The sequence below is a fragment of the Ascaphus truei genome, chromosome 17 (assembly GCF_040206685.1).
Source record: "Ascaphus truei isolate aAscTru1 chromosome 17, aAscTru1.hap1, whole genome shotgun sequence".
NCBI lineage: Eukaryota > Metazoa > Chordata > Amphibia > Anura > Ascaphidae > Ascaphus > Ascaphus truei.
In genome coordinates this window covers 43,777,861-43,795,498 of record NC_134499.1, presented here as the reverse complement: position 1 = coordinate 43,795,498, position 17,638 = coordinate 43,777,861, and the positions used below count along the sequence as shown (strand labels likewise).

General features: G+C 42.9%; 1 protein-coding gene across 5 annotated transcripts in view; it reads left to right on the top strand.

Annotated features, from left to right (window-relative positions):
* Positions 1 to 17,638, top strand: part of IQSEC1 (IQ motif and Sec7 domain ArfGEF 1) — a 435,749-nt gene that overhangs the window by 153,102 nt on the left and 265,009 nt on the right. For 2 of the 5 annotated variants that reach the window (XM_075574986.1, XM_075574984.1), the window contains exon 1: positions 9,123 to 9,388. The exons of the other annotated variants lie outside the window; for them this stretch is intronic. In XM_075574986.1, the coding sequence (XP_075431101.1) occupies positions 9,366 to 9,388 (23 nt within the window). In that variant the 5' untranslated portion in view covers positions 9,123 to 9,365. Of the gene's footprint in view, positions 1 to 9,122; positions 9,389 to 17,638 lie in introns of those variants that run through there. 5 annotated transcript variants of the gene reach the window in all.

The window sequence follows — 17,638 nt, the reverse complement described above, 5'->3', positions numbered from 1 at the left end:
TGAAGCTGATAACTCCGCACATTGTAGCATTCAGTAAACATAACATTGAAGCTGATAACTCCGCACATTAAAGCATTCAGTAAACATAACATTGAAGCTGATAACTCTGCACATTGTAGCATTCAGTAAACATAACATTGAAGCTGATAACTCCGCACATTGTAGCATTCAGTAAACATAACATTGAAGCTGATAACTCTGCACATTAAAGCATTCAGTAAACATAACATTGAAGCTGATAACTCTGCACATTGTAGCATTCAGTAAACATAACATTGAAGCTGATAACTCCGCACATTGTAGCATTCAGTAAACATAACATTGAAGCTGATAACTCCGCACATTGTAGCATTCAGTAAACATAACATTGAAGCTGATAACTCTGCACATTAAAGCATTCAGTAAACATAACATTGAAGCTGATAACTCCGCACATTAAAGCATTCAGTAAACATAACATTGAAGCTGATAACTCTGCACATTGTAGCATTCAGTAAACATAACATTGAAGCTGATAACTCCGCACATTGTAGCATTCAGTAAACATAACATTGAAGCTGATAACTCCGCACATTGTAGCATTCAGTAAACATAACATTGAAGCTGATAACTCTGCACATTGTAGCATTCAGTAAACATAACATTGAAGCTGATAACTCCGCACATTGTAGCATTCAGTAAACATAACATTGAAGCTGATAACTCTGCACATTGTAGCATTCATTGCAGTAAAAATGTATTATGCTCAATTGCAGGCTGTAATGGGTGCTCACCACAAACAGGACTGGACTGCGAGGCTGAGGTGGGGATGTTGATAACCACCGACCTGCAACCGAGCAGGCACGTCCAGAGTGCAGAGTGAAGGTCGTGTAGCCGGGTCAGGGTAGGAGATGTCAGAGTGGTCGTGGTACTTGCCGTGGTCTAGGATTGGAGAGATCAGATAGTCTTAGTGTGGAGCTGGGGTCCAGGAGTAGAGAAGATAGAAGTCCAAATATGAGCCAAAGTCAGGGATCAGAGAAGGCGGAGGTCCAGGTACAACCCGAGGTCAAACAGGAGCAAGGAAGGCAAGGCAAGGGTTAACAAGGCAATAGCAAGGCAGCAGGGTGCATGGGGCAAGCACTTTGTTACATAAACAGAAGTTTATGCTCGGCCAACGTGCAGCAGGGCTGGCTGAGCATTTAAGGCTCAGGTAGCCAATAGCTGGTTAGTACAAGGCAGCAGAGTAATGATTGGGAACCGCCCCCTCATACATATTCAGTCCACTGATAGGCAGGGGCGGGGAGAAGAGCAGGTGAGGAATAATTAGAGAGAGCCAGACTTTCAGAGCTGTGCAGCGCCTGCGCTTAGCTTGTGTGCGATGCGCATCACCCGTGAAGTCACGGGGCGGAGCCTAGGGCGGTGCATGCAGTGTCCCCCAGCTTGGTAGTGCGGCGTGCAGCACCCGTCTCGTCACAGGACGCGTCAAAGGGGCGGGGCCGAAGCCCAATCCTCACACAGGCTCAGAATGACTCCAAATAGCATATCATGGTAGTATGATTAATGCATATCTTCAAATAATGTATATTGGTCATTGTAAATGTCACTTTGAAAGCATAACTATAGAGATAGTATTTTCCTTTGGTAAAAAAAGGGTTGTGCACTTCTATTTTCCTTAAATTGTATTTGTAGGTAATGATAAATATGCTACATGCATTTCATCATATTGTTCTAGAGATCCGATAGATGCATGTACACATAAAAGCACACTAACGTTTGGTTACAGATGATTTGGGGCCTCGATATGCCCATGGACCCCTGGCTATTCTTATTGAATAGACCAACACGGGCTTGCTAGAACAAACTAGTTGCCCACTTTGCAACTGCAACGAGGTGCGAGATCGCAGCATCATGGAAGCAAACCAAGATTCCCTCATTGGCCAAAATCAGAACCAGAATTTGGTATGTGTGTCAGATGGAGAAGTTAACAAGTTTGGTTAATGACACTGGTGATAAATTCCAAAAAGTCTGGCTACCTTGGCTAGCTCCGACAGACATCCCAGGAGTGAGTGCCGCCTCAGTATTGCTATGATAGCTATAGATGCGTTCTCCTCGGATGGAGTGTGGGAAAATTGAGGATTCATAGCTGCTTTGGGATTGCGTAGGAGATGGTGGTAAATTTAGCGAGAGTTTAAACAACGAGAAATCAGACCCATGGGACAATCTAAGGACAATATTGACCTTCCAACCCCCTCCCCTCCCCTTCCTCCCCCTTTTCCCCTTGTGTATGTCTTGTGTTGATAAATTGCTTTTTTATGTTTCGTCTTCAAATGATATTCCCAGTATACTGTAATATACTATTATGTTTGCATTGTTTTGAAAATCAATAAAATTTAAGTTATAAAAAAACATAAAAGCATGCAATTCTTCCTTATTAGGATCCAACCACCCAGAACGGCTTTCTATTGGAATATCACTGAAGCGAATACCCCCATCTGTAGCATTCATTGCAGTGGTACTATGACATACTCATTGACATTGTACTTTAACCATAATTTGCCGCTGATCGCGAATTCCCTATTCATACAATGCTGAAGATTGGATTGAAAAGCATATATATAAAAATATAGAAAAATCTGTGAGTACAAACTCCGCTGGATTTTGGAGAAAGCAACTCCTAAAAATCATTTAAAACATATTGCATTATTGTGTGTATGTTTTCTTCTCACATATACCTGCGCTCCCCAAAAACCCTGGACCTTTGAGAAACATGTGTTGTATGGGACTGATAGAATAAAGAAATAAGGGCATTTTTTTACCCAGAGGTGGGATTAAATGATGCCTCTCCTGACACTAAAATAAACAAGGTCCTTGCAGACACATTCTTTGGAGGGTTCTGCACGGTTCAGGGAGTGTGGCTAAGAAGGTGTTCCACAAAAGAGTACATCTATTAAAATGGAGGCTATTCTGTAGAATAACGCATAGATATTCATAACAGGTGCAGTAAGATGAATGCAATAAAGCCAAACTCTGCATGTTTAGGAGGTGACAAGATACAGATATCCATTTGTCGTTCAAATGTAGGAGCCAATTGGTCAAAATGAGTATTGTTACATTCAGCAAACTCGCCTGAACCGCACGTCTATCTAAGGCCGCGGCCATGGTGCGCGCGTCTGAACCCGACGCCTGTCTAAGGCTGGGGCCATGGTGCGCACGTCTGAACCCGACGCCTGTCTAAGGTCGTGGCCATGGTGCGCGTCTGAACCGCACGTCTATCTAAGGTCGCGGCCATGGTGCGCACGTCTGAACCGCACGTCTATCTAAGGTCGCGGCCATGGTGCGCGCGTCTGAACCCGACACCTGTCTAAGGCCGCGGCCATGGTGCGCGCGTCTGAACCGCACATCTATCTAAGGCCGCGGCCATGGTGCGCGCCTCTGAACCCAACGCCTGTCTAAGGCCGCAGCCATGGTGCGCGTCTGAACCTCACATCTATCTAAGGTCGCGGCCATGGTGCGCACGTCTGAACCGCACGTCTATCTAAGGTCGCGGCCATGGTGCGCGCGTCTGAACCCGACACCTGTCTAAGGCCGCGGCCATGGTGCGCGCGTCTGAACCGCACATCTATCTAAGGCCGCGGCCATGGTGCGCGCCTCTGAACCCGACGCCTGTCTAAGGCCGCGGCCATGGTGCGCGTCTGAACCTCACGTCTATCTAAGGCTGCGGCCATGGTGCGCGTGTCTGAAACGCACATCTATCTAAGGTCGCGGCCATGGTGCGCACGTCTGAACCTGACGCCAGTCTAAGGTCGCGGCCATGGTGCGCACATCTGAACCGCACATCTATCTAAGGCCGCGGCCATGGTGCGCACGTCTGAACCCGACGCCAGTCTAAGGTCGCGGCCACGGTGCGCACGTCTGAACCGCACATCTATCTAAGGCCGCGGCCATGGTGCGCGCGTCTGAACCTCACGGTTGGTCAAAGTATTCAGGAAATGAAGTTATGAGTGTGTTTCTATATCCAGTCAGACTTTAAAACGTGGCAAGAGAAGAGTTTCAATGAAGGAGAATTAGAATATAAAGCCTTACTTTTTAATTATGAGTTAAAATTCAACAAGAGGTGTGCTTTGGGATCAGACACGCGAGTTCTCATGTTTCCTGCGCCAGTGATCTCTGACATATGGTAACGTACTGCATAGGGATTTCTGTTTATGTTTTCGCCTTTTATTTTAAAAAACTGTAACCTCGACAAATCCGGTCGACCGGTCGCCCCGGGCTACAGGATATTGATGGCTGGCGACTTGCCAAGCAGCCATGCGTTTCTTTCCTCTGCTCGTGCTGAAACAAAAAAAAATTCCCCTACCCGATTGGATGACGTGACTTGCTGGCCTGCTGCCAGGATTTTTGTTGGCAGGCAGCCAGGCTCTATGTGAGCCTGCGCTGTGAATTTGGCCCCTCCCTTTGGATCCTGCTGCAAGGAGCAAGAAGATGAGCCCCATGCCTCCATTCCCTTCCCTGCTGTGCGGAGGCCCCCCGCCTTGCGAAGGCCCCCCCTGCATTGTGGAGGACCCCGCTGCCATGCGGAGGCCCCCCTGCCTTGCGGCGCTCCCCCTGCCATGCGAAGACCCCCCTAACGTGCGGGTGTGTGTGTGTGAGGGTGTGTGAGTGTGTGAGTGACAGTGTGAGAGTGATAGTGTGTGAGTGACAGTGAGAGACAGTGTGTGAGTGTGTGATTGTGAGTCAGTGTGAGACAGTGTGTGACAGTGTGAGACAGTGACAGTGTGAGACAGTGACAGTGTGAGACTGTGACAGTGTGAGACTGTGACAGTGTGAGACAGTGACAGTGTGAGACAGTGACAGTGTGAGACAGTGACAGTGTGTGACAGTGTGTGACACAGAGAGAGAGGGTGACACAGAGAGAGAGAGAGAGAGAGAGAGAGAGAGAGAGAGAGAGAGAGAGAGAGAGAGAGAGAGAGAGAGAGAGAGGATGACAGAGAGAGAGAGGGGGTGACAGAGAGAGAGAGAGAGAGAGAGAGAGGGGGTGACAGAGAGAGAGAGAGAGAGAGAGGGGGTGACAGAGAGACAGAGAAGGTGACACACAGAGAGAGAGAGAGTGTGTTTGACACAGAGAGAGTGTTTGACGTTTGACAGAGAGAGAGTGTGTGACAGAGAGAGAGAGTGTGACAGAGAGAGTTTGACAGAGAGCGATTGTAACAGAGAGAAAGAGTTTGACATAGAGAGAGAGGGTGACACACAGAGAGAGAATGACAGAGAAAGAGTGACAGAGAGAGTGACAGAGAGAGATAGGGTGTGACAGAGAGAGAGGGTGATATTGAGAGAGAGAGGGTGACAGAGAGAGAGAGGGTGACAGAGAGAGAGGGAGAGTGATAGAGAGAGAGGGTGACAGAGAGAGAGAGGGTGACAGAGATAGAGGTGGTGGGTGGGTGATGGGGTGGGAGGTGGGTGGCTCACCCACCCACCAGAGTGTCAGTTACCCAGAGTGTCAGTCAGTCACCCACCAGAGTGTCAGTCACCCACCCACCCGAGTGTCAGTCACCCACCCACCCACCAGAGTGTCAGTCACCCACCCAAGTGTCACCCACCCACCAGTCAGTCACCAACCCAAGTGTCAGTCAGTCACCCCCCCACCTCCCACTCCGTCACCCACCCACCACCTTTATCACCCTCTCTCTCTCTCTCTCTCTGTCACTCTCCCTCTCTGTCACTCTCCCTCTCTGTCACCATCTCTCTCTCTCTCTGTGTCACCCTCTCTCTCTCTGTCACCCTCTCTCTCTCTGTCACCCTCGCTCTCTCTGTCACCCTCTCTCTCTCTCTGTCACCCTCTCTCTCTCTCTGTCACTCTCTCTCGCTCTCTCTCTGTCACCCTCTCTCTCTCTCTCTCTCTCTCTCTCTCTCTCTCTCTCTCTCTCTCTCTCTCTCTCTCTCTCTCTCTCACCCTCTCTCTCTCTCTCTGTCAGAAAGAAAAAAGCAAAGAAGCACACCAAGGTTGAAGAACATGTATTCAAGAATACAATAAAAGTGCAGCTGTAACTTAGTATAAGTATTAGTTGATAGTCCAGTAGAAAATAAACAGTCAGGGCTCTGTTTTCGTCACCGGTCTGCTTCAAGGTCTGGAGGTGGGTCCCGGGTTAGTATGTGTCCGTCCCGCGCTGGGACACACTGACACTACAGTGTTCCTGTACCGCTTTCGGGTGTCGCGTCTCGCCGCGTCACTCGTATCTAGCAGTCCTCCCCGTTGCCACACCTCCGTATACCTCCCAGCGAGGCTAACTATGTGTACTGAGTACCCGGAGCTTTCCCAGCAGCAGCTAACAGAGACTAGGCTCTTTTCTCTGTCACACTCTCTCTCTGTCACACTCTCTCTCTGTGTCACCCTCTCTCTGCCACCCTCTCTCTGTCACCCTCCCTCTCTGTCACCCTCTCTCTCTCTGTCACCCTCTCTCTCTGCCACCCTCTCTGTCAAACTCTTTCTCTCTGTCAAACTCTCTCTCTGTCACACACTCTCTCTCTGTCAAACACTCTGTGTCTCTCTGTGTGTGTGTCTCTCTCTCTGTCACCATCTCTCTCTCTCTCTCTCTCTCTCTCTGTCACCCTCTCTCTCTCTTTGTCACTCTCTCCCTCTGTCAAACACCCTCTGTGTGTGTATCTTTCTCTGTCTCTCGCTCTCTCTCTCTGTGTGTCAAACTCTCTCTCTCTGTCTCTCTCTGTCACACACTCTCTCACACTCTCTCTGTCTCACACTCTGGATCTGGATATCTTATTTACCCTATATATCTTAACTGCCTTATACTTACACCGAAATAACCTATACTGCTTTCTTGAGTGTATGAATGAGGGTTCCTGGACATTGAGGGACTGCGGATCAGGTAAGATCCCAGGCGGGATTGCTGCTTTAGATATTGGGAAGCGGGGACGTCGAGACACTGGTTAAGGGGTTCAGGAAACTAGTCATTCACATCTGGCTTTTTTTTCTAGATCCAACATTTATAGACTCTCTCACACCCATAACAAGGACTAATTGTAGTAAAATATAAATGTAATACAATAAATAAACTTATTTCAAAAACGAATGTTGTTATTAATTCTTATTAGTTCAATTTCTTTCTTTAAAAAAAAAAGTGGGGCGGGGCTAGGTGGCGAGTAGATTTTTTGGTTCGGCGAGAAGATTTTTGGGTGATTTGTCAAGCACTATATATATGTAGGGATGTCCTGGTTTGCCTGTCTACCTCCACTGCCGGGTGCCCCTGGAGGGAGTGTTCGGATGTTCCTCGGCGGCCCGGCAGCACAGGGCGCCGCCATGTTGTTGAGCAATAGTCAGGCGCGACTGTCAGATTGGAGAGAGTTTGCGCATGCGCAGTGCAAAGCGCGCGAACGGCTGGCCAATCATAGGGAGGCCTTGCAGTAAACTACAACCCCCAGGAGCCTCAGCAAAGTCACCTGACGCCAGGGAGCGAATAGGATTGCAGGGATTGCTGACAGGCAGGAAAGGGAAGCGTGGGGGAGAGACCACGCTAGCCAGAGGACACCAGAGGAGAAAGGGGAGAGGTTGTGTCTGTGTGCAGGGGGTCAGTGACCCACCTGCGTAGGCCAGATTCCCCCTCAGGCCCCAGTGTATACCCTGAGTCACCATAAGCTTGTGGTGCTGCAGGGACGCCCTATATAGATAGCGACACCTAGTCACTTACTGTAGTAACAGATAGGGACATAGTGTCGCGAAGCTGCGGTGGTGACAGTCGTTTGGGCCCAAGCTGCTGGACATCATCCACTCGTGTGAGACTGCGCTAGATCGGCGGATCCTTTTCGAAGTTTGTTGCCGGTCACCGCAGTGACTGGAAGGTATTTTATAAGTGCACCCACACCGGTACCAACAAGCGCTGATCCCGCCTTGGGGGAGGACTCTTTGAGGACACTGGGTTGAGTGACCAGACAACTGCGCATATATATATATATATATATATATATATATATATATATATATATATATATATATATATATATATATATATATATATATATACATAACAGTGGACACGGTGTGGGGTGCACGCGGTGACGGGGAAGAGACATTTCTCTATAGGAGAGTGGCTGAGCCACGTGTAGACGTTATTGCATGTCAGTCAGTTCAATGCTATATCATATGTGTGTTATTACGTATAGTTCTAAGATAAGGTTCTACTTATGCGTATCAGTATACGGTTACCCAACCTGAAGAGTGTTACTATTGTTCTTGCCTAGGGGAATCTCACTTATTGGGGATCCTGGGTAAGTGGAGGCGCTGCCAAAAGTATTATTATTACCCCAGGCTCCCAGGTAGCGGAGGCCCAGATCTCGCTGAGCCAGCAGGTATGTACAGTACCAGTAGTCACTCTAGAGCAGCAGGAAAGAGGGTTACACATATATATATATAAAATCATTATTGAAGTGATAAGTCAATAAGTTAATAGTTCGCTTTCATTTACTACTATAGATCTCTCCTATAGAAATTGGATTTTAAACAAGATACAAAATGTAGATCCTTAAAATGACGTTATGTATGATCTATTTGCATGTGTCACCACTAATGTCACACCGCCTGTGTGTGCTTGTGAAATTACCCAATGCTCGTCAGTAAGCAGAGAAGGAATAGCACATCAGATTAATTATTAAACACTACCACCTTCAGAGTAAACCCCATTTGAAAAGCCACAGCGATTACTATCATGTTATAAGGGAATATGCCATTGTGAAAATGTACCCTTTTCTATTATTATATTTGTAATGTTGATGTTGCATTTGAAGTTGTGTTTCCGTGGCTGTGCTGTGCTGCTAGCTTATCCGTCTGTACCATTGGACACAACCATAAATTGACGTTGCAGTGAACAGGGAAGATGTGCCTTCACAGATGCTGCTGTTACCATGGAGATATAAGGCCCAATCACCTGCTTGGGCTATGGACTGTACTATGATGATCAGACAAGATGGTAAATTGTAATACTGCCTCCCATTCATTCTTTAAAACTGAAGCAAAACATGAATACTGCGTGTAGAACAGCCATTGAATTCATGCATTTTTTAAAGTAAATTATTATCCATCAAGGAAGAGCGGACCTAATAATTTACATAAGTATATCTTTTTAATATCTTTTTACATTCATCTCATTACAAATGTTGCTTTTTTTTTTTTTTTTAATAAAACCCCGTAGTGTTTGGGATTGTCTCATGCAATACTGAGATCGTTGCATCACATTCTCATGTGCTGTTCCACTGAGGATAAGCCTGAGAAAGCTCACCAGGACCCTGTATATACTGCATATCTTCCTCATCGCTGCTGCTGCTGCTGCCTTTAAGAGCTATTTGCTCACCTGAAACTGACCGAATAGACGAATTTAAGGATGGCGTGTAGAAGGTGTTATTTGTAAGTATCATCGGTTTCTACGTATATATCTCTGGCTCTGTATAATATATGCAAGAAATTAGTATTGTTTGCTACAATGTAACATTTAATAATTGTGGGTGTTTCCCTTCCGTATAAACAAATAATATCGTAAAACAGGCATCCGTGTGTTATACACTGAACAATGTGTGGCAATGGGTTACCTGATTAGGCAAGCTGTAAACATTAATCCAATTAGGTAATTAAGGAATGGAGTAGATGTTCCTGAAATACAAACAATAGGAGAAAACAATGTGGATAATATCTCCAGGCAACAATATTTCTTTGATTTTTCTAGGTATTTCCCCTGACATTGTTTGTTAATTTGCTTTGTCATAATTAGCTACACATTTCCTGTATTTCTATATTTAGAATATACTAGTATGTGCCAATGATACATAAAGCCATCCAATGCATAAAACATGCACATCATGTAACTGCATCATTCTGTGTGCATAAAGCAGAATATTAATACATGTACAAGGACTAACTGATTGACAAAGAATTTAAATAATACATTCAAGTATGTAGCTCAGGTGTCGCCTACAGGAATTGTGTCATGTCATTTCTAGTGAATGGTCTTAGTAGCCGTATTGGTCAAAGGAATACAACAGATATGTCGTACATTAATATATATTAACAACATAAAGTCATTGGTGTTCGTATAACCTTTTTTTATACAGTATACTGACACAATGACATCTACAGCAGAGACCTTTGTAGCATCTGAAGCTTAACAGCTATCACAGAATACAAAGAATCCATACTGTCATTTGATGACATGGATTTTAAGATGTGTGTTCACATGTAGCTTCGGCTATATATATATAATAAGGTTTGGATGTCACAAATTACATCACAAGATCACAATATTCCATTTAAACCACTATATGTAGCCATTTTGATTGGTTAAATGCACAAATTGAGTTTTAAGTCACCTTTACCATTTATGAAGGAAGCTTTCAACCTTTTTCATGACTAAGGCTGCTGTGATATACTGTATTCCCAGAAACATACAGTAAAGGGTTAAATTATAGACAATAACATTGGAAGATGAAGTGCAAATATCTATGGTTCCTGTAGATATGTTTTAAATGTCAACCTTTGTGATACATATTTCCGAGTATGCATGTGTATGTAACTTGCGTCTTGTATTGCGAGAGAATATAATAGTCCATCATTTGGTTGATATAATGTGTTTCTACCAAGGAAGATCTTAATGGGCATTATAGTTATAATATTATAGTGAATGAAAATAACGGGGTTTTGTATAGATCTGTAAACAAAATATGATCATAAACACATTCATTACTGTGCAATTGCAGGATATCTTAGAGAAAAAGGTACAATATTATGCAAAATGAGTGGCAGACCTGCAGAAAGCTTTAAACTCTAGATCCTCCTCCTTTGCATTATGAATACTACAGTATATGTTACAATAGCATCATATAAACCAGTGATTGATGTAATAATTACTATTAATCATGTTGCAGAATTTACTACAAACAGTAGTATATCAAAATGTATTGTTTAATTAATGTAATGATTCATTCTGATGTTTAAATTATTTTTTTATACTGTATAAGAATTTCTGTAAGTTCTTCTAGGTCAATATTACAGCAAAGTACAACACTATTTTTAACTATATTTAAGGTCAAGAAAATAAGAGAAAAGAAAAATAAGTCAAACATGAGCATTAACTTTACAGTAATTATTTTTAACACTTTTATAACAAGAATTATGAGTAACAATAAAGGTAGTCATTTATTATACTCTTATTTTATTTGACATTAAGAGTAATCATACAATAGGTACAAGGCATCATGCATTATATGTTCTGCAGGCTTCTGCAAACATGATGTCATGCTAAAAAAACGGGAAATGTTATACTTACATAAAGTAAATGATATATGATAGATTGATTCAGTTTAACCATTCGTTCATGAGAAACATACGTTTAGATACTGTAACATCCATACATATCTAAACGATCATATCCAAAATATATGTTGTATTTATGATCTACTGGGTGTACTCCAACTATTATGGTGATTATAGCCATACATAATAACTCCAATGTAAGTAAGGTTTAAGATTGCAATTTGAAGTGTAGAACTGGCTTATACAATGAAGGTAGTGACCAAAGATAAGGAATGTACAGTTACCCTTATTCTGGGATTGTCCGTAGCTGAGGTGTTGACGTGCCATTAAACATTGAAGTCTTGTACGGTTCTAAAGGCGTTACTAACTAATCAGTAGCCTCTTCAGTACTGTACTGTATATATCTAATATATATTTTGTTCTTTTTAGACTGGTGGCAAATAGAAACTAACACGTTTGAAGATTTAAAACCAATAAATGGAGATGCTTACTTTGTATAACATGGGGATATATTCTTAGTATGTTTTGCCACTTCTTTACTGATCCTAACATTGTCATCCTCACTCAGGATAATATATGCATGTCATAATTCCATAAATTTAAGTTTAAATATATGCTTTTCTTTTAAAATGATAAAACATGTTGTTTTAATGTATCTGTTCTCTAATAGGAAAGTCATTTAATCATTAATGTGAATTTATAAACAGAATTAATGGACCTAAACATTTGAAGTATTTTGTATAGTTAATTGTGTATACTAAGCTTCGTAAGAATGGGCAATGCAATCCTGTCTAACAGATAGATATCTATAGAGCATCAATGTATGTCAAAAATGATCTGATTACAGACAAAAAATATATAGCATCACTGGGGATAAGCAGCAGAGATATAATACTGTGTCGCGTTACATTATTTCAGCAAACGTTTCAAAGTTACGAATTAAATCTTCACGCAGAGCAATGTATTTCACCAATATTTCCACTGGTAGATTAAGCCATTTGCAATCTCTTGCTAATTTTTTGTTGCTTATTAGTGAAAGTCTCTAAGTCAAACATATAATAAATACCCTTTACAGAGCCGACATTTTACATTTAGTGACTGATATCCCCTGATTAAAGTTCACTAGCAAATGATGACATTTCTATCAATGAGAGCTTATGATTACTATATTAGGACAAATATATTGTAATATTGATTGTATACCAAACTATATCTGATTATTAGATGTCTTTTTTGTCGTACATGCCTTGCTGGATATGTGTTTTGGACACGAAACGTGATTGAACACTTAAGGAGTTAATAATATATTAATAGAAAACATAATTTTAAAGCACAAACATCCATTATGCCACTTGTGTGTCCCACATTGGTATGTTTGAAAAGTATATAGTGCATTCTATTGCTGCCGATAAATGTGTTCTGATTTTGCTCCTATGTACGCTACTGTGTGATTGCTGGGACTCACCTCTGGATATCTTAAATACTGTTTGCATTAGTCAAGATAGCCAGACTCTATGACTCCCTTTTCCAAAGCAACTCCCCTCCCCCACCCCCATTAAATACGATTAAGAAAGACCTACAAAGCTGGAACAAATACCAGATCTCTTGGATTGGAAGGATAATATCAGTTAAAATGAACAGTCTCCCTATACTGCTATACTACTTCCAGGCTCTCCCAATCCAAATCCCAATCTCAGAGTTTAAAAACCTGCAGCGGATAATATTCCAATTTATATGGCAAAATAAAAGTACGCAGACGGCGAGATCAGTCATGTTGGAATCGAGAGCAAGGGGAGGCATGGGGGTCCCAGATATACTAAAATACTATCAGGCTGCCCAGTTGAGACAGGCAGTGGTCTGGAATGCTGACCCAGAGCTGTTTTTCTGGCTGGGTATTGAATCCCATTATTCAGGGTGTACCCCGCTAGCAAACTGCCTGTTTGACTCGGATGCTAAAATATTCAAATTGGGCCCGATGGGATGCACATGGACCATCTGGAATAGAACCAAAGGAAAATATAAACTCACCTCATCTCCATCCCAATTAACGCCTCTTTTCCATAACCCAGATTTCCCACCGGGATGTGAACCCCGATAGTTCGACCAATATAATAAAAATATATATGGATGGTAGCAGACCTTCTGGGTAAAGAGAAGATTCTTAGCTTCCAGGACTTATGCAGCAAGTATGAGGCCACTGGCCTGAATATATTCAAATACCTTCAGTTACGACATTTTGTGAACAAAATATCACATAATACCGCCTCTCCTGGGATCACCAGCCTTGAGTCATACTGTCCAAGGGGAGTATATCAGAAAGAACGGATTACAGAAATGTGCCTTGGAATAGAGGCGTCAAGAAACAGCCCTGACCATAACTACATGCTTAAATGGGCGGAAGATCTACAGGTCACTATAGACAGAGATGAATGGGAGGCTATATGGGAGTACGTGGATCACTATAGACAGAGATGAATGGGAGGCTATATGGGAGTACGTGGATCACTATAGACAGAGATGAATGGGAGGCTATATGGGAGTACGTGGATCACTATAGACAGAGATGAATGGGAGGCTATATGGGAGTACGTGGATCACTATAGACAGGGATGAATGGGAGGCTATATGGGAGTACGTGGATCACTATAGACAGAGATGAATGGGAGGCTATATGGGAGTACGTGGATCACTATAGACAGAGATGAATGGGAGGCTATATGGGAGTACGTGGATCACTATAGACAGAGATGAATGGGAGGCTATATGGGAGTACGCGGATAAAACGTCAATCTGCACCACGACAAAGGAAAACATATATAAAATCCTATTCCACTGGTACGTAACCGCAGACAGACAAATATACCCAGAAGTCCCGGATCTGTGTTAGAGGGGCTGCGGACAGAAAGGGGATATGGTCCACATATAGTGGACGTGCCTCACAATACATACATTTTGGCTTATGGTTCAAGAAATCATAAGAGACACCACAGAATAAACAATTCCTGTGGATCCCTTGTATACTTATTGGCAAAGCCAATAGAAGATATAAGAAACCCACTGAGACGGCTGATCTCACACATATTGACAGCAGCCAGATGCTCAATTGCGGCATCATGTAAAAAAGTAGCCCCACCTTCCAGACGCACAGTAGAGAAACGGATTAACAAGCTAATGACCATGGAGAAATTAACGGCATACATGAAACAATTAACGGATTCATTCTATTGAACATGGGAACCATAGATTGAACATTAAAATAGACAGAAAAGGAACAGCGGATTGATGCTGGGCTGGGGACGGAGGGGACCCTCCCCTCCTCCCTCCTCCCCCCCCTCCCCCCCCGATACACTCCCTCACACTCCCTTCCTTCCCATGTTTGTCTTTCCGTAATATTATTTATTTTTATTGTATTGTATGTCCCCCTGTTTGGGTTTAATAGGCAGCAAGGGTATAACTCCGCTGTTTAGATAAACCAAAAAGATCACTAAGACCACACCTACGAATATACTGATTAGTGGACACACGGAATGCTGAATGTAGATGAGTTGAGTAGAGTCTATTATTTGCAGCTGTATTTGATGCCGGCTGTAAGATTGTGATCTAACATATACTGTAAAACTCAATACAATTATTTGAAACAAAATACTGTTTGCATTGTAATCATTACAGCTGAACTCCGTTATAATGCAGTGCTTGGGGTCCACATAATGCAGCTCTCTCTCTTCTCCCTGCTTCATCAGGCTGTGTCCACATGCTTGGTGGGCAGTGCTTACACTACGCTCTCCCAAGCTTGGTGAGACAGTTCAATTTGACTTTTGAGCGCAGGAGGGTCACATGACCCTTCTCTGACCAATGACAGCCCAAAAATGAATAGAGCCACAATAAACTTTTGCTTGTGTGCAGTACTGCCGGGGAATTGAACCCTCGATCGTGTTATGTACCAGTCCACTGCTCTAATCACTACACCACAGTGTGGATGGAAGGCTATCCTCCTTATAAACCCTATGGCTGCGTGGAAGGTATATTCTCATGTGATGATGAACTGCACTGTGTAGTAGATGTTAAGTTTGTTTTTAGAGTCAGATTCATCCCACCAACCCTGTGGTGTAGCAGTTAGAGAATTGCACTAGAATATGAAGTACCAGGGGTTCAATTCCTCCATGGTGTAGGGGGAGGGGGGCATGTGTATGTATGTGTCTCTGTGTGTGTCCGATAGCAATAAAGCATTGAATGTTATATATATATATATATATATATATATATATATATAAGAAAAAAAAACATTGGTGATGTTTTTTAAATCAGGAGCCACACTCAGACTGCATTATATGCGGATCCGCGTTGTAGCAGATCGCGCTATAATGGGATGGAGCTGTATTTAGCTAAATTTGAACTGCTAATATTTTCAAATGCAAGATGCCACTATGGTGCTTTGTTACGAGTGTCATATTTAGATCCCAATTACCAGTTGCATTTCTTTTTCTTTAATGCTTGGGCGGCATATACTGGATAAATACTACAAATAAAAGTATGAACATCTTTGTCATGTCTGCTGTAATAATGCTCTTTTTAATACGATCACACTACTGTACAAATCATAAAATTTAATTTTAAGAGCTCTTTGATAAAGCGCCATTTGGCGTGAAACGCGTCAGAGGACCTCCTTTGTAGCAGCTGCTACTATGCATCTTTAATAAAGCATTTTTACCTTTGCAATCAGCCTCCAGCCCTATTTGCAGCAGTGCTCTACCATTTTTTCTTACCTTACCTTGTACTCAGCGGACGGATGCACGGATTGATTATTCATGTTTTTTGTGATTACAGTGGTATTTTGCAGGGCTCCAGCCTATGGATGAGTAGATTACCCCTCTTTATGGTGTTTATAGGGGGAGTTCTTTTATTTATGGGCTCTTCCCTGCATTCACTTTGAGTGGTGTCTCCTGTTTATTTGTCCTTGTAAGGCTTTTGTTGTGAGCTTTATACCCTTTCACATCTCCTTCAGTGCATACAGATAGGGTCCTGGACTCTTAAGCTATATTGCTACCACTTAAACTTGGATATTTGAAGCACCATTTAGAGATTCATTTCTCATTCTTTGCTGATATTAATGGGTATCAGCTCCGGAGACTCCCGATATCAATCCGATGCAGAAAAAAAGCATTTTTTTTCTAAGTCCTGTCTCGCCACTTCTCAGCAGGTTCTCACCACCTTCACGCCAACTTTTCCTGGCGTGAGGATTTTGTGAGAAACTCGCCATTCTAAAGCCGCGATAGGCCTCGATAACCTATTTGCGGCTACTAGAATTGCACGAGTTTCAGAACCTGGCGATATGTGGCTTATCGCCGCTCACTCTGCGATTTTTTCTTTAAAGGATCAAAATGTTGGCGATTCAGTCTTTTATCGGCTACTTATCGATTCTTACAGAATCGCTGTAGGTATTTTGGGCGATAAGTGCTCGATAAGTGGCTTATGAACGCTTACGGCATAGGTGTGACGGTAGGGGTAGCTGGGGAACTGTAAGAGACGTGTTCAGAGGTTCGCAATGGAGACTGTTTTAAGGTGAAATTAAAATAAGGCTTTATTGCCTGTTTCCTTAAATAGCACAGCAAACATATGTAAACAACCAAAACAACAAACGCCTATCCCTGTGTAAGGGCTAACTTACTTCCCCAGTCCCTATCTGCAGGGCTGGAGGGATAATCCCATTACCACCCTATTCGCCAAAGTCTCAAGAGATACCTTAAAGCAGGTGGCCCTTCATGTCAGTCTTTGGTAGGTTCCGGGGTCCCCAGTGTCCAGGAATATAGGTCTCTGGGTGTCTTTATCTCAGCACCCCTTTGTGCTCAAGACAGAGTCTGTGTGCAGGCTTCTCTGCTTTCCTGTGTCAGCTCCAAATGTTAGCTCAGGAATCTCCTTCCTGTGTCTCACATGACACTATTTCACATAGCTCCGATTAGGCAGGTGGGGTTGGCTGATTGCAGGTGTGCAATTAACCGGCACACTGCTGGATCAGATGCAAGTTTCTTAACAGGGGTAATTCCCTGTTACAGGAACCTAATAAAGAGAAATCCCAGCTATTTACCCCTAAATACATGTAACTTGGCCAGCTATGTAAGTCTTATTTCAGCCAAATGTAATTTAATATTTGGTGGAGAAGAGGGAATGTATTTCAAAGTCTGTATTCTTAATTCCCTGTAAATGCAATCCCCCGGTGAATCAATATTGTTCTGTGATGTGATTTGGGCTACCTGTAATTCTAAGTCCTGTATTTTACATAATTACCTTATGTCTGTAATTATGCGTGTTTTAGCAATTCTTCCCAGATTAGATACCTGGTATTGTGTGGCGATG